The 24115-nt window shown below is 32.6% G+C and overlaps 6 protein-coding genes across 10 annotated transcripts; 3 read left to right on the top strand and 3 right to left on the bottom strand.

Moving 5' to 3' along the window:
* Positions 1 to 417: 417 nt before the first annotated feature.
* LOC120779117 (myb-like protein X) lies at positions 418 to 7092 on the bottom strand. 4 transcript variants are annotated; one of them, XM_040111310.1, is made up of 7 exons: positions 6680 to 7092; positions 4234 to 4704; positions 2122 to 2206; positions 1970 to 2055; positions 1655 to 1754; positions 969 to 1548; positions 418 to 649 (listed from the first exon to the last, which is right to left on the bottom strand). In XM_040111310.1, exons 1-7 carry the CDS (start codon positions 6722 to 6724, stop codon positions 493 to 495), a joined length of 1524 nt encoding a protein of 507 aa, XP_039967244.1. In that variant the 5' UTR covers positions 6725 to 7092; the 3' UTR covers positions 418 to 492. The 4 variants fall into 4 exon arrangements, 3 of the variants coding, with proteins under 3 accessions (XP_039967244.1, XP_039967245.1, XP_039967246.1); XM_040111311.1 differs by having other exon boundaries at positions 1970 to 2052; XR_005705609.1 differs by having other exon boundaries at positions 577 to 649; positions 737 to 1548; positions 6680 to 7090.
* A 253-nt stretch (positions 7093 to 7345) lies between these two features.
* LOC120776587 (probable deoxyhypusine synthase) lies at positions 7346 to 8730 on the bottom strand. Its single transcript, XM_040107356.1, has 2 exons — positions 8409 to 8730; positions 7346 to 8355 (listed from the first exon to the last, which is right to left on the bottom strand). The coding sequence occupies exons 1-2, from the start codon at positions 8598 to 8600 to the stop codon at positions 7456 to 7458; spliced, it is 1092 nt and encodes a 363-aa protein (XP_039963290.1). The 5' UTR covers positions 8601 to 8730; the 3' UTR covers positions 7346 to 7455.
* Positions 8731 to 9005: 275 nt separating this feature from the next.
* On the top strand, positions 9006 to 10689 carry LOC120776588 (nedd8-conjugating enzyme UbcE2M). Its single transcript, XM_040107357.1, has 3 exons — positions 9006 to 9506; positions 10033 to 10334; positions 10422 to 10689. Exons 1-3 carry the CDS (start codon positions 9401 to 9403, stop codon positions 10560 to 10562), a joined length of 549 nt encoding a protein of 182 aa, XP_039963291.1. The 5' UTR covers positions 9006 to 9400; the 3' UTR covers positions 10563 to 10689.
* A 260-nt stretch (positions 10690 to 10949) lies between these two features.
* On the bottom strand, positions 10950 to 17998 carry LOC120776585 (mediator of RNA polymerase II transcription subunit 24). Its single transcript, XM_040107354.1, has 12 exons — positions 17809 to 17998; positions 15769 to 15855; positions 15535 to 15692; positions 14822 to 15465; positions 14569 to 14761; positions 13734 to 13906; positions 13469 to 13665; positions 13241 to 13410; positions 12620 to 13172; positions 12084 to 12196; positions 11179 to 11736; positions 10950 to 11113 (listed from the first exon to the last, which is right to left on the bottom strand). The coding sequence occupies exons 1-12, from the start codon at positions 17926 to 17928 to the stop codon at positions 11014 to 11016; spliced, it is 3066 nt and encodes a 1021-aa protein (XP_039963288.1). The 5' UTR covers positions 17929 to 17998; the 3' UTR covers positions 10950 to 11013.
* On the top strand, positions 16070 to 17732 carry LOC120776586 (chaperone protein DnaJ). Its single transcript, XM_040107355.1, has 3 exons — positions 16070 to 16501; positions 16612 to 16812; positions 16865 to 17732. The coding sequence occupies exons 1-3, from the start codon at positions 16198 to 16200 to the stop codon at positions 17584 to 17586; spliced, it is 1227 nt and encodes a 408-aa protein (XP_039963289.1). The 5' UTR covers positions 16070 to 16197; the 3' UTR covers positions 17587 to 17732.
* A 672-nt stretch (positions 17999 to 18670) lies between the features above and the next one.
* On the top strand, positions 18671 to 23308 carry LOC120777756 (WD repeat domain phosphoinositide-interacting protein 2). Of its 2 annotated transcripts, none has more exons than XM_040109254.1 (7): positions 18671 to 18847; positions 19807 to 19960; positions 20024 to 20195; positions 20268 to 20854; positions 21192 to 21350; positions 22235 to 22362; positions 23073 to 23308. In XM_040109254.1, exons 2-7 carry the CDS (start codon positions 19890 to 19892, stop codon positions 23219 to 23221), a joined length of 1266 nt encoding a protein of 421 aa, XP_039965188.1. In that variant the 5' UTR covers positions 18671 to 18847; positions 19807 to 19889; the 3' UTR covers positions 23222 to 23308. The 2 variants fall into 2 exon arrangements, with proteins under 2 accessions (XP_039965188.1, XP_039965189.1); XM_040109255.1 differs by having other exon boundaries at positions 18672 to 18847; positions 21207 to 21350.
* The last annotated feature ends 807 nt before the right edge of the window (positions 23309 to 24115 follow it).

Here is a 24115-nt window from a genome sequence, read left to right as displayed (position 1 = left end):
ATGGAAAGCGAGAAATAATAAAAAAGGATTAATAATTTAAATTATTAAAATTTATTGAAAACAAAAGAAATCAATTTAATTCTCATTTAATATTAGTTTTATGCGGTCGTCATTTGTATAAAACAAATCACTATAAAAACACATCATAACTTTCGAATTTAGAATAATTTCCTCAAATAAGGATTTCATACAAGTACTTGTCTCATCTCAAAAACTGAGCGTTACACACATACATACAGACAGACGGACTTGTCTAAAACTACTCAGCTCGTTACTCTGATAATATGTACATACATATCACATGTACATATACATACATATGTGTATATTTTTTTATGGGGTCTCCGACGTTTCCTTTTGAGTGTTACTAACTTCGTGAAAACTTAATATACCCTCTTCAGGGTAAAAAAAATCATCAATGAAATAAATGCATACAAACGGTAAGATATAACTACAAACGCAAACACATTTTTTCAACTTAAAACTCAATATTTATTGACTGATGAATGTATATATGTATGTAGTACAGTGCATTGGTTTAATTCGCCGCTGCACGCTTCTCGCTATCAAGTAAGTCTTCCACTTTGGCATGGGTGACATTCCTATGCGGTGTAGATTGTGTGAGCCTTTCATTGTCCATAATTTTATGCTGACAAAAATGTAAAATAAATAATTTTATTAAAGAGGTGTGTATGTGTATGTAAAGTATGAACGAATTAGGTAAGTAGATAATTACAAGGAGTGTGTTGGCTTGTGTTTACTACGTTCAGTGCTTTTCGGTGATGCATGATCAAATTTACAAATAATGACTCATGAAGTGCTAGGGGGTAACTCCAAAACCATTTTAAAGTGAGAAACTAAGGACGATGTATTTAATAAATAAAAGTTAATTAATGATATGTAACATATCCAAAAGCTAAGCAGTCGATCGCGGAAGAGGTTTCTCTTCATTTTAATGGTATTATTACTATTCAATATCATCGTGATCGTTGCTAACAATCTCTTCCTTAATGTCATCTTTATTTTCTGCGGTATCTTCTGCCTTATCCATAACTTTTTCCGATGAGCTTGATTCTTCTTCATCATCATCTTCTTCTTCGCTCGTCACGTTTTCTTCACTTGCATTCTCATTATCATCGTTATAGGATTCTACATTTTCCCTTACATCTGCTGTTGTTTTTTCACTCTCTTTTTCAGCTACTTCATTTTCATCACCAACAATCTGTGCATCATCGTTGCCGGTTTCGTCCGTTTCACCGATTTCTTTTTTACTTTCATCAACAACATCCTTCTCATTTGCTTCAGAATTTTCTGCTTCTTTTTCAGCTTCTTCGTCTTTGTCATTACTGGTATCTTGGTTCTCCGTTTCTAATTTTGCGGTTTCATCTTTTTGAATGTCTTCCTCTGTATATTCTTTCAAAGAATCTGTTTCCACCGCCGATGTTTCTGCTTCTATGACACTTTCTTTTTTCGCCGTTTCCTCCTTTGCATTGTCTTCGGGTTCCGGTTTACTCTCCGTTTTATCTTCCGTTTCCTCATTGGATTTATCTAATGGTGTGCAAAATTATTTAAGTATTTCTGTTTTGCTTTTTAATTGTATTCGCATACAAAAGTACGTTCAACACACAACAACAATAACACTGTTACATTTTACCTTTCGCTACTTCCGTTTCTGCTGTGTCTTCGGCATTTTCGCTGTCTCCTACTTTTACGCTCTTTTGTTCGTCGTCGGGTTTAGTTTCCGCTTTTTGCGTCTGATTTCATGATATCAATGATATTTTTACACATCCATTATAGTTAGTTAGGACATTTTTCCAATGTGAGGGGAAAATTGAAATACATATACATAGGTAAAGTATTAATAGTGGTCAAAATGGATATACTCTATATCTAAGGCTCAGAATCTTAGCATTCAATGAATTGGTTGTGCGAAGCTTTAAAGGTAATGGCCTAATTTGTAGACACAAACCTCGGTCGGATCGCCTTCTGCATTATTTGGTTTTGTATCGTCACTCTTTGACTGCTCCTCAGCCACTTCTTCTTTAACAGTCTCTGCTATGTGTTATAAGTGAGTTAGTAACTTTAAAAGTACTTTACATATACATATATATATATATGTACCTATGGATTTGCCCTCTTCTGTATCGGCTTCGGCCGTTTCAGTTTCGTCTTTCTTTTCTTCATTTTGTTCCTCCTGCGTTTCATTCTTCAAGATCACAATAAATTATTCAAAGTTTCTTGTTGGCAGGTTAGTAAAAAAAGCTCCAAAGCAGCGAAATTTTTATTGGCATTGTAGTTCTCGCTAGACGACAGTTACACAAAAGTACAAATATACATGCATGCCGCGCTGCACATAAAAATGCTTACGCCTATTAAAACACATTAAACGACAGCGCAGTGCGTAATATTTAAAATTTAAAGCACATTAAGAATTTCGTCAGCGTTGAAACTGGCAAAAATCAACCAATGGAAGTATGTACCTCCAACACACTCGATTCATCTCAAGCACCTATTACCATAATTTAACGTTAAACATATAACGTACATGGCTTATGCTACATCGCGGCAATTCAATTATCCGACTCAATAACCGGACAAAAAAAGCAAGTAGATGTTTTTATTATTGTATAAATGTATTTTACGCTCTTTACATAGCAGTCGTTTATGATATACATACATAATTATATCGGTTTAATTCCTTCAATTCGATTGTTTTTCGTAAGCATGTTCCTTTTTCAACCAATATGGCAAGTTAAACTAATTGTCACGTCAAATGTTTATATTAGGACTTGATTAACAATTCTAATTGCACTCAATTATTATGTTCTCAGATTAATTATAAATTATTTCAATTATCAAAAGTACTAAAATTTTCGCTGTTATCTCTAAGCTGTAAAATAACAATTCAACATTCATTTGTTTTAATTGTTTTATCGACTTCAATTTATGACTTTTACTTGCTCCCCTTTGTGACGTGTGTTTAAATTTGCATTTAAAATGTACTTCAAGTTTATCATTGATGTTGATACTACACCACAGTATTCTCTGAGAAATTCGAAACAATTTCGCTTTCATGAACAAATTATTCAGTTATAAATATCTGCGTATGAATTAAATACATGTGTATAAAAAAAAAATATTTTTTTACTTTAACAACTGATCTCAATCTCGCGGTGAAACACTTACTAATAATGTAGGTGCAAAGTGTGTACTGCCCATATAAATAAACCCATAAAGATTAGTATTACATGCAATTATTAGAACCGAAGTAAATGTATGATATATCAAATCAATTATATAAAATCGTTAAACGAAATGAAAAATATAAATATTTAAAAATTAAAAGCGAACTGTATGCTATAATTTATGGGCATATACATATGTATGTATAGAAGAAATTTTTTTCAAGTAATTGCAATCGAAATTCACTCCATAATTTAATTAAATATAAGTGCAAACTTCTTTTATTTTATTCAAAAATTTCTAGTTAGGCACGAATACCCAACTACATATGTATGTATGTATAATTGAAAAATTCAAAATTGTTTACTTTTGTGTTAATTTAACTTGGACAAAACTCAAATTCGTGTGTGGGTATGAGAAAACCCGTGGTTTGTTGCTGCATTTCCCTTTATATAGTTCCGGAAATTGGCACCCAACAAAATTAATTATTCCACTTTCTTCTTAGTTACGCTAGTTTGCCATACGGACTATGTAGATATGTACTAAGAATTAAGTAAATCAACTTTTTGATTAACGAATTTCATGAAAGTATAAATACGGTTCTTGTCTTTTTTCATAAACACAAGCAGTATTGCTTATTATATCATAAGAAATTTAATGATTATTAAATATGAACTAAAAAAAAATAAATACATATGCATGTCATGTGTGTAAATAATGAATATTTAACATACTGTTTGTTAGTTTGCATTGCTTGCTATTCCTTTTTAATTTTACGATAATTGCTGCTGTTGTTATATTAGCGCAGTAAAATGTTAAATTATAATTAATTTAATATTGCAGAAATAAAAAGAAAGTAAACATACAATAAGTAAAAAATTAAAGTGAAAATTGAGGTTTTAATTACATAAGCATATACATATGTATGTAATATAAATCTTTGTTAATGCTATTACGCTATACAAGAGCTTTACAATATTTTCTTGTCGTTAGCAATACTTAGCGCTTAAAGTGTAAGAGTTTTTTGCAAAAAAAATCGACAGCTCAAACCTCAGCATTCTTGGTCTCGCCATCACCGTTTGCACTCTCCCCAGCATCGGCAGCGGCTTGACTGTCGTCAGCCGTTTTACCGACCTCTTCTCTTTCAGGTTTCTCTTCGACATTTTCTTTGTTCTCATCATCTGATGCTTTTACTTCTCCATTTTCCTGCTTCAACTCCAGCTGAGCACTAGAAACAGCTGTGGTATCGGCCGGTGCCAGCTTCAAGAACTGCTCTAATGTATCTATTTCATTGGCCAAATCAAAGGCATCATAATCCCCACAATATTCTTCCTGGTTGAATATTTGTGGTGGCAGTGGATGTCTTGGCTCTGGGTCACTTACTGTGGCACCATTGCTGGTCGATTTTGTTTGCATCAACTCTTTTTCGCTTTCTTTCCCTGGTTCCGTTATGTCCACAATGTCGTACTTGATATTCTTGCTGTCCAAAATCATCAAAACGCGTTGCTGGCGTTTTTTGACCTAAAATTTGAAGTGCATAAGTATAAAAATATGTACATAAGTATTTATTTGTTATGTAGAACTCTTCTATACTAAAGATTTGGAACTCAATGAAACTTGCTAAAGAGGTGAAAATTTTGTACAAGTAACTGTAGTAAATGAATGATACAATAAAATTATATATAAAATTAATATGTATATACAAATATTAATTATATGCATAATTTAATATGATTTTTTGCATTTTTCTGAAGTTTTGAAAAGTTATATTTTTACAAAACAGTGTCGATAAAAAATTTGAGTGTAATGCACATTTTAATATTTTAATATATCCAGTAAAATAAAATAAAAATGTAAAAGAGATTGTAAGTTAGAAGTCTGTATATGTGACCTGGTCTACGAAAAGGGGGCTTAGGTATCAAAAAAAAAGGAGAACAATTAATGAGATAACGAGAAACTGACGATTATTTTTAACAGCTTTCCCAGAAAACTAGTTTTCGCACGTTAGCCCGCTTTTCGTAGACCAGGTCACATATAATGCACCCGATTGTATTTTGAAAACGGTGTTCTCAACGCACAATGTATGTACGTTATGTTGTATATACATATGTTTAATGCTGTTTGACACCGGTAAGGAACAAAGAATTTCCGTGTGATAACATTATACTTACATATATGTATGTTAAACAGATAAATATGACACGCGTATGTATACTTAAGAATATTGATAAATTATATTGATTAGATAACAAATTTGATATGAAACCCAAAATATGTCGTCATCATCAATATTAGGTACTATTATTGTAAAAGGCGGAAATTTAACACGAAGATGCGTCACTATTAAGAATGTAACGATCAAGTAATAATAAAATATTAAATACTGTTTACATACAAATTGTAGGGAGTAACTGAAATCACTAAAAATTATAAAACCGGTTTGACCGAATATGGTATACAAGATGACTTAACCGCCTGCACATACATATGTACGTATTTCCAACGAATAAATGAAATATTTTATAAAATTTCAATTCAGAGTTATTAAACAAATCAATTCAATAAGGTAAAACCCACCAAAATTGGGTATTAGAATACATACATACATATGTATATTATAACATATTCAGTAGTCATTGTGTAAATACACGGTTTTGTTAAATAAAATTTCTCAACTTTTACTCCGTATATTACCGACCTGAATAATTTTTTGGAAAGTTCGGATCTATCCTCATGTACTTGAATATACAAGAGTTTATTTGCTTGCGTATATATTTGTATATGCTACACATTAATTGCCTGCCCCTTTTACCTTTACAATTCTGAGATGTTGGCACGTAAGCACATAACATTTATGATTCATAATCAAATAATGAATTTTTCTTAAGAGCATAAGCATATACTATATGAGGCACATATGTATGTACATATGTGCGAAAATTTGATTCTACATTGCGAAAGAATAGTCGATATTACTTCTTATACCCTTAATCAGCTTTGATTGCTGTACAATGATTTTCGTTTATCGTATGTAACGCATATTTTAGTTTAACAGGTGGTATCTTTAAATAAAAACCAGAAGTGAAGACCACAACACTACCACAGCTCAAAATGATGACAAACCACCACAAACACCTTAGCAGTAGCGACCATGTCAAGCATGTATAAAATTTGATCGTTCGCCCACCAGAGAACATAACAAAATCTACTTGACATTTAAACTGCTAAATGCAATCGTTCCGTGGATGGTCGTTCACATATCTAATATTTGTTGTTGGAATCATACTATTTCTTTTTGAGTTAACCAATGTTAATCACGTCACAGTAGAATCACCCATTGCCGGAACCAGATTTTTAATTTTTATTTGCACATAAATGAATATTATATTTCGACGAGTTCTGGGCTGCTAACCCCACCCGCATACATTTCTTTTACACGATAGCCGCAATTGCCAACATTATTGGCACCTTAGAACCATATCTACTGAATCCTTACCTCTTTATTGCCGGACATTCCGCTTACATAAACCTTAAGGACCATTTTTAACTTTGAATTGTACACCGATTTAAATAATTGCAAATATTTTTAGAAATTTTTTAATTTCCTTGATGTCCACTTTTCTTTATTTTCGTCACTGTTGCCGTTGCTCTTGCCGCTCCCGTCGTTACTTTCGTTGCTATAACTCGACTGCGACTCTGTGTTGCTGCTTGCCTGACTACTTTCGACGCGTTTGTTTGATTCAATATTAAATTCTTAACTTTCGTGTTATCGGTTATTTTATTTTTAACAAAATAAACAATATTTTAAATACTCAAATCTTCTTCTAAATCTAAATACTCAAATACTTAGCACAAATTAATAGTGAGAATTGTCTATTTCTTTCAATGAAAAATTTTCAGCCCTTTCACATAAAGACAATTCACAGAAATGTTGACAACACTATTCACCAGCTGTTCGAAATCTATCTATCTTTATATTGCCGGACTTTCATAATTTCATTATTTATTAGGGTGTGCAGAAATTTAAAAATAATTAAATTGTATGTTATATATTTTTATTTTATATATATTTCTTATATTTTGTTGTTGCTTTTAGCGAAAAATATTACTCACAAAATTTTTTGTACTGTCGAGTTAACAGCCCTTGATCGAATATAAATGATTTTCTGGTGACGAAGATCGTAAGGCGTTATTGACTAAGCTTTATTTAAAAGTTCGTTTACTATTACAAATTAAAGTCCGCAAACTTGCATTTTTTACAATTATTTATTATCATGGTTCGTTATTCTTTTTTGCATTAAAATGTCTTTTAACAAAAGTCTCACCAACAATCAATGGCACTACTAAACTAGCTTCTGCATACACCTTAACTGGTGAAGCTTCTTTCTTTATTTTACCCCAAGAAATAGCCTCATCTGGTCGAGCACCACTGTCACTGCCATCGAATTCCGAAGCTGTGTTAATAAAAACGGAATAATCTGCTCCATTTCTCATCAAGTTCGCATTGCATATGTGATGCTTTATTATACCACCGCCAATGATAATCATTCCCGATTTGGTGGCTTTCACAGCCATAGTGTTTAGACGTCGCAAATCGGACAAAATATCTACCACTAATCCAGGGTGACGGAAAGAGTGGAAATACATCATGTCACCTAGACTACCATCTGTAAGCGCAGGGCAAAATACAGGTATTTTATGTTTCGCAGCCCAGTAGTATATTGAACTGGTGTCGTTTATCCTTTCCCCAAGTCGTTGTATAATACGAGAAGGAGACCAAATCATGCCTTTCGTTTTTTGCTCTTCTACCATTTCATCAAGTAGCGGCATGAGCCAATCCTCAAACTTGCAATAGTTATCGTTCGGTACAAGCAAGTTACCTATACGATTTATACCACGATCCCGTAAATCTCGGCCAGATAATTCGAATGATCCCATGTACGTGGGTGCTAGACATTTAATAAAGTCTTCTTCAACGCCACCCGCTGTCGTTACTACACAATCCACCATTTGGTGTTCAACGAGGAATCTTAATGTCTCCCGTAATCCCGACGACACTAGATTAGATGTGAATCCAAGGAATATTGTACAGCTATGTTTTCGTCTAATGAATTCATCCGTTTCATGCAAATCGGCTTCTTCAGGTTTCAACGGCTGCTGCCTACAATCAAGCTATGAATATTTTAAAATACATAAAGCTTTCCATAAAAAAATAGTTACATTACCATTTGATTGATTTCTCTTATTGCCAATCCAAGATTAGTAGCTTGAAACCCTGTATTAACATACGACTCAAATAATTTTGAGTAATCAATTCCTTGATTCCAATCATAGCCCAGCACAATGGGAGTGTTTTCCGGTATATTTTCACTTCGTTTAAGTACCGCTTCTTTGGCGATATCGGGTTCAACGGACATTTTCTACTGTATAAAACCTATGTTCACTCAAATTATTAAACTTTAATTAAATATTTAAAAACTTTATACAAACTAAACTTTGTTTTGATTTAATTTGAATGTTCGAATATGGAAAGTACCACATGCTTGCGAATGAATAGGGTTAACGCTGCTCCAAAAATATATACGAACTTGATATAAAATCTCTTAAAGCTGGTAACTTTTCAGAAACAAAAATGTAGAACAAATAAATATCTGCTTTTATAATTAGAATAATTTAAATATTCTTTTAGATTCGAACGAAACTCAAATATAACAAATCTTTATAATATATTTTATTTATTATAAGTAATTTTATTTATTTATATTTTACCCGACTGTTATGACATGCAATAATAAACGAAGAACGGCAACACTACAACTCACTTTTTGGCATTGCAAATTGAAAGTCAAAAATTTGGAGAAACTCAGAAAAGAACAAATCCATATAGAATAATCGAAAAAGATTTTTGGTGTTGGACTATTGGAATTTTAAAGTAGTTTTACAAAGTGTACAATAGTGGAAGTGTTGTTCGAAATAGTGGGGATATATGTAACACAGTTTGGAAAAAACGCATCATCACAATTAACAACAACAAATTGTGCCAGCGCCCTGACTCCGACCCTTTTGTGAATCTTTAATTGCAGTATTTAATTGCAAACTTATAAACCTAAAACTGTCAGAACAAAAGAGAAGCTGGCAAAAAGCAGCAAACAGGAAAAATAACAAAATTACATTATAAGAAAAATACGGAAGTGCACGGAGGAGCAACAGTAACGTTATGATCAAATTGTTTTCACTGAAACAACAAAAAAAGGATGGCGAACAGTTGGCTCGCACCGGGCAGCAAAAGAAAGCATCAGCTGCGCAGCTACGTATACAAAAAGGTAAAGTTTATTAAAAATACATATACATATATAATTTAATTATTGTTAAAAGGAAAATAAAAATAAGTATCCCTAACAAAAAACAGTTGTTTCCCAAATGTATGCTTATTAGAATGCGGCTGAATATAGTTTTAGGTTTTCAAATGTTAATGATCATATAACAGTGGATCTAGTTTCCATTGTACACAAATCTTTAATTAGTCAAGGAACGATTCGGGTTTATGATTACTTTAATTTTAGTTGTTCTGTTCAGAGTTGGGTCATCAGCATGAACGTTGCAGATTTTTATTCACTCATGGGCAATTAGAATCTTAGATCTTCAGTTTGTAGATCTGTAGTTACCATTAAAAATAATAGCTAAAGCAATTTTCCTTTTTTTTTCTTAATTTTGCTAACCTAAAGATGTGCAATCTCAATTTGATAACACTCAACTACCCATAAGCTTGTTTTTCTTATTATGCGGTATATTAAGCATCTCAAAAATAGTTGCCTTGATAACTAATTTATTTTATTTATTTATGTTTAGACATCAACGAGTTAAACCTGCCGAAAACATGCGCCACTGAGTTTCCCGATCCAAATGATTTACTCAATTTTAAGCTAACGATTTGTCCTGACGAAGGTTTCTACAGAAACGGACGTTTCGTTTTCAGTTTTCGTGTAGGACCCAACTACCCACATGAACCACCAAAAGTAAAATGCGAAACACAAGTCTACCATCCAAATATCGATCTAGAAGGCAACGTCTGTTTAAATATTTTGCGTGAAGACTGGAATCCAGTACTGACAATTAGTTCTATTGTTTACGGATTACAATTTCTTTTCTTGGTGCGTTAAAACTGTATATTTTATAATTTGCTTATACTAAAAATTTGATTACGTTACATTTAATTTAAACCATATAATACTTTACAGGAACCTAACCCGGAAGATCCACTGAATAAGGAAGCAGCAGATCAATTGCAATCAAATCGTGCGCTCTTTGAACGCAATGTCTTAAGAGCGATGCAGGGTCATACTGTGGGTGATACCCAGTTTGAGGCATGTCTCAAGTGATACCGAGAATCAACAATTTAATTTTAGGATCAGCGTCTGCCTTCTCAACTTTATATTAGGTTTTGGTGGGCGTTTTTATATTAATTTAATTTTCAATATTAATTAAAGAAGGAAAGCAGCAAGATAATTTGATTTGATTTATTTGTGTAGATTATAAAGTCCGCACACTTCATTGGTGGAAATCGTAAGTACGATCTCTCATATTTCACAATTAACGATTAAAAAATAAATTTTGATTTCCATCCCAGTAATTACAGGTAGCATTACAAAATTGTTATATAATCGATTAAAAACAAGAACGTTCACGCAAATCTTTCTAAAAGCAGGTTTTTTTTCAACCAAGTCCTAATTATTTTCTTATAGACTTTCGTAAAAAAATTAAAATGCATCTTTGAATATACATATGTATGTGTATAATGCTTGTTGGTATATTTAGACACATTTGTAAAATTTACAATCTCAAACTGTTCTCCTTTAAACGAATATTACGCCAAACACTTAAATCAGATACAGCCGATTGCCGTCCAGTTGGTGTGCGAAGATCATTGAGACTGAAATATATCAATAATGTATGTATATCATATACTTTAATATATTTGAATTTGTAATAACTTACCGACATATCAAGCCCACGCTAATGTCCTCGGTGATCATAATTTTGAGTAGATTTTGGACGAGTTGTGTAGGCAATAATTTGAGTACCGGCCGTATACGCTCTCCACCACACTCGACCAGCAAAGAAATAAAACGATATGCAAAATACACTTTTGGCGTCAACTCGTCCGATGTTACAAATTTCTGTAATACTTTAAAGATATGTTGTACACTAGATTGCAATGGCTCTTTAAGGTTTGCCGATCGTGCTGCATCTCGTGAAACCGTCGAACCAACATTATCAGCATTACTAACAACACCGGCAGCTGACAATAGGGGATGAGTGTCACTAAGGAAATCATTCGAACATGAGTTATCCGAACTGCCTTCCTGATTCAGTTTTCGAAATTTTGGTACATTATTTAAATCCAAATCACCGCTGTTGCAGTCTTCACTATGCGTGCGTGTACGTTTTTGTTGTAAGTTACCAATGGCACCTTGGCGATGCTCCAGTGCCGAAATAATGCAGTATACGGAGAGCAGAGCCAATACATGTGACTGGGGTTCATTTATTTCTCCGCTAAAAGTAGAGAACGAAAGAATAATTAATTGACTATTTTCTTTTATTTATTTAATATGCATAGTCAAATATCCAAAATCACCAAATTTGTGTGTAAATAGAACTTAGATCAGCAGAAATTATCCAAATCACCTGTTTAACGGAGACTCGGGCACTCTAATTGCTCTTGGCTCTCTTGGAATGTTGCTTTGACATATTTTTAGTTTTCATAGTAAACACATACATGTATACGAACATGAACACTTAACATGTTTTATAATACAGATTCGAATTTATATTTTATTAACAACATGGATTTGTTTACTTTCTTCGTTAGTAATTGAATACAAGACATTTAATATACTCACCCAACCATTTGATGTGCATATGAGGGTATTACGTTCTTTAGTAGCGCTTCAGTACTGCGTTCAATATCCAAGTGTAAAATAGCAAATACTATATCCATGGTTTTCATCATGTCCTTTGGAGAAATCAAAACGTAAAATTCAAATTGGTTAATTTTTACTTTTGGTATTTCTTGTACTGGGTACATTAAATTTGCCACGAACATATGGTACGAATGTGATATCGTAATAAAATTCGGCACATGGTCTTGTTCCCAATAGTACAATCTCCAAACAAATTGTTCAGATCGAAATACTATAGCATATAGATGTCGTACAAACTGCACTGACTGAGCAAAATGAAGTTCTTGTATGAAAAACTTTTGAGATGACAAATTATCTATTTAATTATTTACAAAATTGGTGTAGTTGAATCATATAAGCTGACCTATCAAAATCATAAGATGCTTTTATGCACCTGTGAATGTACAGCCAACTTAACGAGTTTTCTTCTTCTATATTAAATTTGGGAAATACAACTCAACTTGTTTACTAATTACCTTTGTATATTTGCAGATCATTATTTCTTGTACCAAATGTCTTGTTAACCAAGTCGGACCGCCAGATTGCAATAAAGACTCCAGTACCTGTGCTGACATTACTGGCAACCAGCCATGCTCAGCCACCGTTTTCCACACCTCACGAAACTGATCAGAAAGTGGTGTTTGTGACACCAGATTCTGTGTGAGTGTTATACTCCGAGATTTGGTATTGCCCGAGGGATGTGCATCTTGTTGCATTTTACGTATTATTTGAAAGGACAAGCCCAGGCGCTCTTTTACATTTTCCTGCGAAGCCATCTCCTCACTGCTGAGTGGTGTTAAAAATTGTTGTATCATATTTAATGGCTTGAGCAGCTCATTCTCACGAACTGAATACATATAAGCGCATAAAAATGAAGTAGCGCACACGGAGAAGGAGAACATTCTACGTTTGATATTCTCCAATATACTTTTCACATCTGTCGATGTCAGTATGTCCTTTTCCCATGCAATAAGCACATGATTGAGCACTCCAGGTAGATTTAAGCATATATCTTGCCATGTGAGATTGCTGAAAATAAAGCATTTATTATTGTAATCTTCACGAGTATATGGAAGTTGCAATTTCTTGTTACTAACCTGTTTTTATGTTGTGCCTCGGGGCTTCGCAAACTCAATAACAATTCGTCCACAATTTGTTCGTCGCACAGTGCAATCATATTACGTGGATTTTTCGGCTTATTACGTTCGGCCATGCATTCACGCACCCACTTCTCGAAGAAGGAGTCACCATGTTCCGATAAAACGACCTGCAAAAGTGAATGGTTTTTAATAAGATGCTCTATGACTTGAGTCTTAAGCGCTTACATCAGATCCATAAGTTTGTACTATAAACGTCAGCATCAAAAATGACACATCAAAAAGTGTTGAACGTATAATTGAGGGTTTACCAATTTCACCCGGAACCTGTTTCGAATTTTCATTACACTGTATCAGTCGTGTAACGAATGTTTTTAAACGACCTTCCACTGTTGCCACAGACAATATCAAATCGAAACTGTTACCTATTAATACAGCGAGATAATTTAATACGGGGTTGAGACAATTTTTTTACAGATAAATGTTTTCTTACCGACTAAAACTTGGCAGAGCACACCTAACAGCGCTTCCTGAACTTTATTGTAATCGGTGCTTAGTGTCTTAAGTACACCGGATAGCGGCACTTCTGCGCGTATGATGAAATTTATTATTGACAAAGCTTGGTTGCCTGTTTCACGTTTTTGAAGCATCAATGATGTGCTCTCACTGCAATAAATTAAGAATTGATTAATAATTTAGGTTTATAAATAGTGAGAATATTTAAAAATATCTAGAATATTTAAAAATATAATTATTTGAAATTACTAAATTTTCGTTCAATACTTCCTATGTATACAAAATATTTAATAAATACTTTAATTAACATTTTTATTAAGCTTTTTTTTTGCAATGTTAAATCTTAATTGAAAATAAGTTTTTACTTTCAATCCCAAATACCGGCGTCATAAATTAAAAATAAATTTTTAAGCCCAAATACCGGTTTGAAAGTTATTTTTTAATCCCAATTTTCGTTTGATAGTTTATAATCAAAAATTAAAAAAAGAAATGTTTTTGAATTTGCATTTATTCGCATTTTTGAACTTCGTGTTCTACTATTTTGAACTAAAGTGCGCTCAATTTAAATTTTGTCTATTTTTAATTTTAATTTGGGATTCGAAATTCAATTTTAAACTTTTAAATCGGATTTTGAATTAAAAATCAAAATTTTTCAAAACATTTGGTATCACATATTAAATTTTCAATTCAATACCAAATATCCCTACAAGAAACTTAAATTAAATTTTTTATTCAAAATTGTTAAATAAAAAATTCGCAACACCGTAAATGACTAGCCTTTTCCTGTTTATATTATTTCATATGTTACTTGCCGTTGTGCAGCAAAATGTTTAACATGCACATCAGTGACCAGATGTTGCTTAGTCCAATCGTTCAACAGATACTCTATAATGTTACAAGAGCACTTCGTATCCATTAAATCAAGCAGCAAGTTATCTTCTAAAAGTAGCTCAAAAGCCTCAACTACCTCAGGGATATGATCGGTGGGCGTTTGCTCGTCATTAGCTGAAAATACAGAAAAAATTAAATACATTTCCTTAAACATAATAAAAGACTTATGCTTACAGCGTTGAAGTGCATGCAATTGCTTGATGATGTGTGGTACTTTGAAGAATGTGAATGCGCCCCACAATGTGTCACGGCTAACTTCCACCACATTACTCAGTGAAATGAAGCCCGCGCGCACAATTTCGTAAATTAAACGTGTGAGTGAATAGTTTTTTAGGCGTTGTATCATTTGCAGCTCGGCGACAAAGTATGATGTATCATTACATGGATTTAATAATACTTCCACAGCTAAGAGGGGCTGTACGCAATAGCTTATTGACTCCACGCCTTTTGAATGCAAACGTGGCATAGTTAACTTAGTAGCATCTAAATATGCCAGCTGTTGCAGCGATTGTGCTATAGACATATTACGCGACGATAAATGACTACTAACAAGTGTATTCTTTAGGCCGTTGTATTTGTCACGTATTTTACCATACATTTCTATGTCATCATAACAACCGATATAAAATATGCCCATCAAGTATTGATTGGATATAAATTTGTCGACAATAATACATGTTTTCTCGAACATAAATGATTGTTCTGCGCTAATTTCCCCGCCAATTTCATAGTTTTTCATGATCATAGCAACTATTTGCATTATCCAATATACTAAAGAAGCAATCGCATTGGGTAATATACCCTCCTCTGGTTTGTTTCTGTTAATAATGCAGAAATATTAGAAACGTTAAAATCAACAAAGATCAAAGAGGGATAGTGAAACTTACCTGCACGTTACACCATCCATAACATCTTCTAGGAATTCTAATAACGCCGCGATGCAATAAACGCGATCGAAATGATCATATTTCGATATTCGCCGTAAAACAGCGGCATGTGAGACCAAATTTGCACAAAGACAGTGTTTTAAATAATTTAATATTAACTAAAAATATATAAAAGTATAGAAATATTTACGAAAAAATATGTGTATATAAAATAGGTGAGTAGAATTGACTTACCGGGTTGGCATTCGAACCCACCAAAGATTGCTGTAGTATACAATCAGCCAAGTTATAAGCATCACCACTAACTCCGCGCGGGAGCACCTATGTAAATTTTAAGAGTAAAATATTTGAGCTTTAAAAGAAGAATTTCGAAAAATACATAGATTTTATATTCCATACAAATTAATATAAATGCGCACACGAAACAAACTTGTCAATGGACTTGGACAAAGTAAGCTGACGCTTTTTTTAGACGTCTACAATATCAAAACATATAATTATTTTAGAATTTTTTTGTCAACGGAGCGAGCGAAAGTAAAACTGGTAGTGAAGGATTGAAAAACAGACGAAATATATTTTTTACGAAATTTTGCGATTTGCTTTTATTTAATTAAAGCTAACAAAGATACTTAGTAGATCATTCTAATTAAATCGGGGAAAACTATGAATGTTTTAAATTCAATAAGTCGTGCAATACTACAAAATTTTCTCAAACTAAATAAATTACAATTGGCTACTGTTGCTTATCAGTTTAAAGTTGAACGACCAGTTTATTATCCCGATAGACAAAATGAAATGCAGCGGTTTACTGAACAACAGAAGTCACAGTTGGTCGCGGAAACACAAGAGAAGAAGAAACTTCCGAGGGATTATTACTACAAAATACTCGGTGTGAAACGGCACGCATCGACGCAGCAAATCAAAGCAGCGTATTATACTTTGGCAAAACGATTTCATCCAGACGCAGGTAGAATTTCTGGAAGTCCATAAGAGTCAAAACACTTGATATTCTGTATCCGAAATTATGAAACTCTTTTTTTTTGTGGTTTACGTTGTGATAACCTTTTCGATTTATAGGTAATTCGCCACCTCATGAGTCCAAACGGTTTCAAGAAATTTCAAATGCTTATCATATACTAACGGATGAATCTAAGCGTCTGGAATATGACCAGTTGGGCATGGTAAAGGATGAACAGTCATTTTTGCATAAATTCACAAATTCGGGCAATGGTTTTATTAATCGCAAGGGAGAAGTTGTTCTACCCACTACTCGCGAGGGTAAATTTAAAATATATATCACCATTAGATATAATTTTAAACTTCTCCATAGAAATGATAAAAATGACATCCGGTGAATCTAGGCTAGAGCTTACGTTTTTGGAAGCAGCCCATGGATTAAAGAAAAATATTGATATACGTTTCCTTAAGAAATGCCCAGCGTGCAACGGTAAATCACCCCAGCTCGTCAACCGTAGCAAACCCGAGCTTTGCAGAAAATGTCAAGGAATTGGAAAATTAACCAAGAAAACTGCCACATATACCAGTATTCAAGTTTGTGATCAGTGTCATGGTAAAAGATACATTAATCGTAACGAGTGCGATACATGTGAAAACCGTGGCGTTGTGCTAGAGACAGTTCGAATTGTAGCACAAGTACCACCAGGAGTAAAACATGGTGAATTAGTACCTGTTGATAATCCAAAAACGAAACAACGCATCCATTACCGCGTACAAGTGCAACCGAGTGACATCTTTCAACGTATAGGCAACAATGTACTTTCAGACAAGTACATTAGTATTTCGGACGCAGTATTAGGTGGAACTTTTAAAGTACGTGGCATATACGAAGAACTAGAAGTTAAACTAGACCCCGGAACTGAGAGCCACACCACAAAAACATTAAAGGGCAAAGGTATTAGATCTCGTGATGGCACTGGCGATCACATCATCAACTTTAAAATACGTATTCCTCGGCAATTAAGTATGAAACAGCGTCAACTAATAATGGCCTTAGCCAAGACGGAGGATCACACATTTGAACGACCTATTTAGTGCAGCATATATGAAGTAATTGAATATGCAAAGCCGAATCTGCCAAATACTATAAGTTAGGTTTTTAGTTAAAATTTTTGGAGATCCGAAAATTTAAAGTCTTTTTAAGAACAAATATTTCAATTGTTTCTTTGAAAAATCTGTAATTAAACCCAAATATTTTGAATTGAAACTTGACTTCCTTTATTTAACTTTTCTTTAATTACATTACACTCCACTTACTCGCTTGATATTGGTACCCCAAAGCGCAACATTCCAACGTTCACGCCAAGCACGTAAAATCATCAATTTCAACAAACTTGTTTTACTTGGTTTTTGTAGTTCCATTGTATTATCTTTCATTTTAAAGATATTGGAAACAAAATACAAATTGTATTCACTTAGATCACAAAAAACATTTTCTCAACACAAAAACTAAACAATAACTAAACGGTGATGTGCCAAATTGTTATTTATGTATCGAATACTGCATGTTATCGAAACCGATTTTTCAGTCTCCACTAGCGGTACCAAAAAGTTGCGTGCTAACTTACATGCTAATCGGCATGCAATGCAATATGAGCACCATTGAACTACCAGATATAAAGATTGACAAAAACATAATTTTCAAGTTATTACGTGAAAATTATTATTTCTTTAATATTATTATATTTAGGGAGAATAAAAACATTGTTCATTAGTGCGATAATATACCAATAATAATAATAAAACGAACTGAATCAATGACAAAAATTAACGTATTCAAAAGTTATGCCAACTGAAAATATTATATGATTATCAGTTAAACAAGACACTATTGTGTATTTCCATAGTAACTGAACGTGTTGCAGTAGATGATATCGCGATAATTTTACTACTGTGAACATGGCTCCATAGCTTCATATTCATGGTTGGTAGTAGATATCTGAATAATTATCGTAAAGACTATTGCTGGCAATAAACTTTTATTATGGTGGTTTCACAGTTCAGTTTTTTGAATTGTGAAGCAGACATTAAACATGCTTGTCAATCATCTACAAAATAGATAAATATCGCAAATTTATCGACACAAATAAAAGCATATGGACATCAAGAAGGCAAACAACAAGAATAGACGTACAGATGACAAAGATCATCAAAACAACTTCGACCACTGAAAATTAAACAAGTAGTTCTTTAACTTATTATTATTATTAAGAAATATCAAAGTTTTAGTTGGTTTCTCTACAAAGAGCGCGAAAACTGTGAACTGAACATTATTTAAAAGGCAGGATCCAAAAAAGTAAGTATATACATACAAATTATTGGTCATTTTGTTTTCTTGATTAAATTTTCTTTATCAGTCAGCAAGCTTTTCTCTACATAGATTTGTTTGGTCATTTTTGTCTTTTTGTTTTGATTAAATAAAAATATAATTGGTACTCAAGATATATTCAAAAATGGGGAGTGTATACACATTAAATTTGGAGCATAAACATACGATTTTAGCACAGAATTAAGTAATTTTTTGTCATTGCGTTTTAATAAATTATTCAATACATATGTATATGTCATACATACATATTTACCCAAATATGTGTATAATCGAATAAAGGAAAATCTTCGTAAATATTAAATGCCAGCCAAAGTAAATTCAAAGCCGTATAGCTGTATTATAAAATGCTGGTAAAAAATAATAATCTAATGTATAAGACTTTTTTATAAAAAAAGAAAAAATCATAAGCTATAAACTAAATCATAAGATATTTTGAACAATATATTCTATACATACATATGTACATGTTATACAAAAACAAAATGAAAAGTTTTGATAACATATGGTGAACTTTACGCACTAACGTCCAAAATTAACCATATTTCAGAATAAATACCCTCACATAATTTAGGCATATTTTACCTGTGATTAATATGATTTTTTTTTTACAAATTCCTTTTGAAAGGTGTATGTGTATATGCCCTGAAACCATGAGTCTTCTGTGTCTGAAAGTGCGATGAAGGGTTAACATTTGTCAACCTGTAACCTAGTGTGTAAAATTTATGAAACATATTCAGATTTTCGTCGTCTTTGTATGTTAGAAAAGTTCTGCTCTGAAAGAAACATGAAATTTGTATGCTCTTTAAAATGTATTCGAAAAAATATTCAACCGTTATTAACATATGTTCATAATTTTCATATTATATTTAGGTTTCCTGAGGAATCACCATATATTATTTATTTATATATTTAAAAACAATTTTCAGTTCATCATAAACTAGAATAAGTTGAAAAATTTTTGAACTCGAACAAAAGCACTGTTTTGTTGTGACATATATTACTTTGGATAATGATGAATCTATTGGGACGCCCGGACATTGAAGCTGGCGAAGTTTTTGTTAATTTCAATCAAAATGATACGTAAGTTCAATTTACTTTTATTTTTGTCTAATAAAATAACTAGATGTTTAATATACTCTTTAGATCATTGGCGGTTGCAACACGATCGGGTTATAGTTTATACAGTCTTAGTTCAGTAGATCTAACATTGGATAAAATATACAGTTGCCATACGGACGAGATATTCCTTATTGAACGCCTTTTTGAAAGTTCTTTGGTTGCGGTTGTCTCTCAGCGGTCACCACGAAAGCTTAAAGTAAGCAAAAAAAGGGTTTTTTGTTGGTTATACTGTTGATATCTTAATTATTTTTTTTTATATTATTATTAGGTATGCCATTTTAAGAAACAGAGTGAAATTTGTAATTATTCATACTCGAATACCATATTGGCTGTTAAACTAAATCGGGAACGTCTAATTGTATGCCTGGAAGAAAGTTTATATATTCACAATATCCAGGATATGAAAGTAGTCCATACGATACGTGATACTCCATGCAATCCAAATGGTCTCTGCGCACTTTCTTCCTCATCAGAGCACTGTTATTTGGCCTATCCGGGAAGCGTCACCTCAGGAGAAGTTCAAATTTTTGACGCAATAAATTTACATGCCAAGACCATGATACCTGCTCACGATTCACCATTGGCTGCATTGGCATTTAGCCCGTCTGGAACTGAGATCGCTACAGCTAGCGAGCGTGGTACCGTAATACGCGTCTTTTCATCTCTTGATGGCAGCAAGCTGTTCGAAATGCGTCGTGGTCTCAAGCGTTGCGTCGCTATTGCATCGCTCTCATTTAGTACATGCGCAAAATATTTAGTGTCGAGTTCAAACACGGAAACAGTACATATATTTCGTTTGGATCGGTCAGCTGCCGAACAGACTGACTCAAAACAAACATCGGATGATTGGATGGGGTTCGTTAAACATATATTTGATATTATTATATTTTTCTTGTTTTAAGTGTTACTATTTTGCATTGTACCTCTTACTTTTTTTTAACTTTCTGTCGTTCTTTTATTTCTAAAACATTTTTACTCATATCTTTTACGTTTCTTTTTCTTCCTTGAAAATGGCACACCCGCTCTTAACATCCAACATCTACACCTGTTTTCAACACCAACCAAACAACTCTAAACTATCAACCATTACATAACACCCTAATTCGACACCCTCGCCACCTTTCATATTTTGTCATCATTGTCCAACCGTTTGTCGTCGCTCTACCCCACGTCAACTCTCTCATGCTGTTAGTTACTCCTTTTTTAGATATCTCAGCAAAACTGTGACCAGCTATCTGCCCACTCAAGTAACGGATGTATTCAGCCAGGGTCGAGCATTTACATCGGTAACATTACCGGAGGCTGGTGTTCGGCGTATGTGTGCAATCACAACAATACAAAAACAACTAAGGTGAGTTTACTCAAGTATAGATAAAGTTAATTCTTGCAAAATCAGCTTTAATTTTGTGAATACCGGTTGAGGGGAAAACGCTTTAAACTTTTGAACACTAAAAAAAATCTGAAATACCATTTATAAAACAGGTTTAAAAAACACGTAACTCCGTATATTTTGCTCGAAAGCACAAAAAATTTTGACACAACATATCTTGAAATATGCATTACGCTTTAAATTAATAATGAATTTAGTATCTTATCCTAGAGGTAAATTCAAACTGTCAGGTACGCATAATTTTTAGTTCAATGACAATATGGCTACCAAGGTCAAGTAAACTGAACGAAACTATTTTCTTACAAAAATAGCATATAAGTATCTGTATCTCCAGCGGTGACGATATACTATATATACTATACATAAAAAGACCAAAATAGGTACTCACAAGGGATTATATATGCTTTCTATTGATCGATTGTTTTTAAGCTGTAGACAATGTAGGAGAACATTTCAGCTTCAGTTCTGTATGCATATACAGGTACATACATTAGTGCATGGTACTATTTACCTTTTCGTGGTTGATAAGATATGTATGTATGCATGGTTAAGAGGTATATTTTGGTTATACTTTCACAAGATATTAGAATATGTCTATAATTGCTATTTAAAACAAAACCAAAAAATTTCCCACAGAGATATTTCGAGTAACAAGTTTGAACTTTTAATGATTTATAGTAGTAAAAAGAAAGGAATAAATTACGGTATAACTGAATAATAATTATTTTTTGGTGTTATTACCCAAAATTTATATGGTTTTAAGTTTCTAATTTTCTATATCTACATAATTTGTATTGCGGTTATATGTTTATATGTATTTAATTCTTGGCTTTTGTTTCTTTCAGACTTTTGGTGGCTTCACAAGACGGATACTTATATGTCTACTCTATACCCTCTATTGAGGGCGGTGAATGTCAGCTTATTAAGAAGCATGATATACGCCTAGACGATTCTTATGCAATGGACATTAAAGGCAGGATTTATTACTAAATTTTCATCCACACATACCAAAATTCCATTGCTCGCCGTCATAATCGATAACATAATCTTAAACACCATACCATATAATTAGCATAAAATATGAATAATGAATTCATTTACATACATATATTAGTATAATAGTGGTGCTCATGAAAACTCGCAAAATCTTATCACGCAATTCAGTTTTACTCATTTTCTTAAAAAATTTTGAGAGCGTAATCAAAATAATTATGTGATGTTCTGTTAAAATATCAGAAATGCTTAATCGCAAAAATGAAACGTTTTATTACAATGGCCTTAGCTTTAAACAACAGATCTCATTAAACTTTCAACGTTGATGTTGTGACTCCATAATGCGTTGTTGCTGGGGCGACAATTCTTATCCATTTTGGCCAAGCAGTCCCTTCTGTGGTAGTGACGAATATGTCACTCATTCTTTTGTTTTGATTTCATTTTTTTTTCGATTTTACCAATTGTTAATATTGTTTTTATTTTATTTTATTTATGTATTTTCCTTTATTTTGATCTTCTTTTATTTTTACTATTTTTTTTACTTTACTATTTTTTTGATTTTAATTCGTAAACTTGTACTAATGACAACAGTACATTCCTTTGGTATAAAAAATGAGTATCGCTGATATGGCTGAGTTTTGCTGAGAACCCACTATTATTATTTTAAACTAGGTAAATTTTTTGTTACAGTTGATTCGCCACAACCGCTGGGAGGTGCAGGTGCTGGCACAGCTGTTACTGAAGTTATAAGTGAAGATGAGTCATCTAAACAGAGTACAGCCAGTGGAGCCACTTATGCTTCTGCAGTGAAAGGCGATGAAAAGGTCGCACAGCCTTAGATGTGTCACAGTTTTAAAGATTCGCTATTACCACCACAAACTTCACAAACTACCTAAGTCTGCAAATGAAGTTTTCTGCAAACAGAATATCCATCAAAATGATTGGTTATTTTTCTGTGACAATGTGATGCAGTTTTTATTTTATATAAACCTAGGGTTAGCGCTCACAATTTTATCTGTAATTTACATTTTCCAAAATTTTATTTTCATTTAAAGAACGACTTATTGTTCTTAACTGCAAAATTTGCAATGCTCGATCGTAAAATTGAGTATTTCTTTTGTTTATAGATTTGAATATTGAGATTAAGAATTAAACTAATTAATAAAAAATTTCTACATATACATATAATAAAAAAGATTTGGTACATAAAATCGTATACCCTCCTCTCCCAATATCATTTTTTATTATCTCAAATGTTCACCTGTATATTACTTTAATTTTGTCAATTTACAGTAATAAATATTTGTGTTTGCATTTGCTAATATATATAAAAAAAAACTTGAACCTATTGGTAAAAATAAAATAAAAAGGTTAGTTATAAGAAATTTTGTTTTAATTTACTTTAATAAAAAAGAAATCATTCAAATAAAAAAATATATATAAACGAATTTTATATTAGCAAAGTGTATGCATTAATGTAGAACTAGTTAGTGTATATATCATAATTACGACGAATTAAAGTTCAATATTTTGGATTCTTCTTCTCTGAAATTTCATTCGATTTTTTGATAGCATGAAGGAATTATTTTTTGATTTAAACCATCAGTTGTCTTTATTTATGGTAAAATTCGCGCTTTTTTGTGTAAGTAGTTCATCAAATCATGCAATAAACAGTTTTTACACACACCTGGTCAGGACAAGAAAACACTAGGCACGATCGAGAAAATTTCTAC

Source organism: Bactrocera tryoni, chromosome 5 (assembly GCF_016617805.1).
Source record: "Bactrocera tryoni isolate S06 chromosome 5, CSIRO_BtryS06_freeze2, whole genome shotgun sequence".
In the NCBI taxonomy this organism is placed as follows: Eukaryota; Metazoa; Arthropoda; class Insecta; order Diptera; family Tephritidae; genus Bactrocera; species Bactrocera tryoni.
Note: the sequence above shows the minus strand (reverse complement) of the source record. Positions and strands in the feature narration are given on the sequence as shown.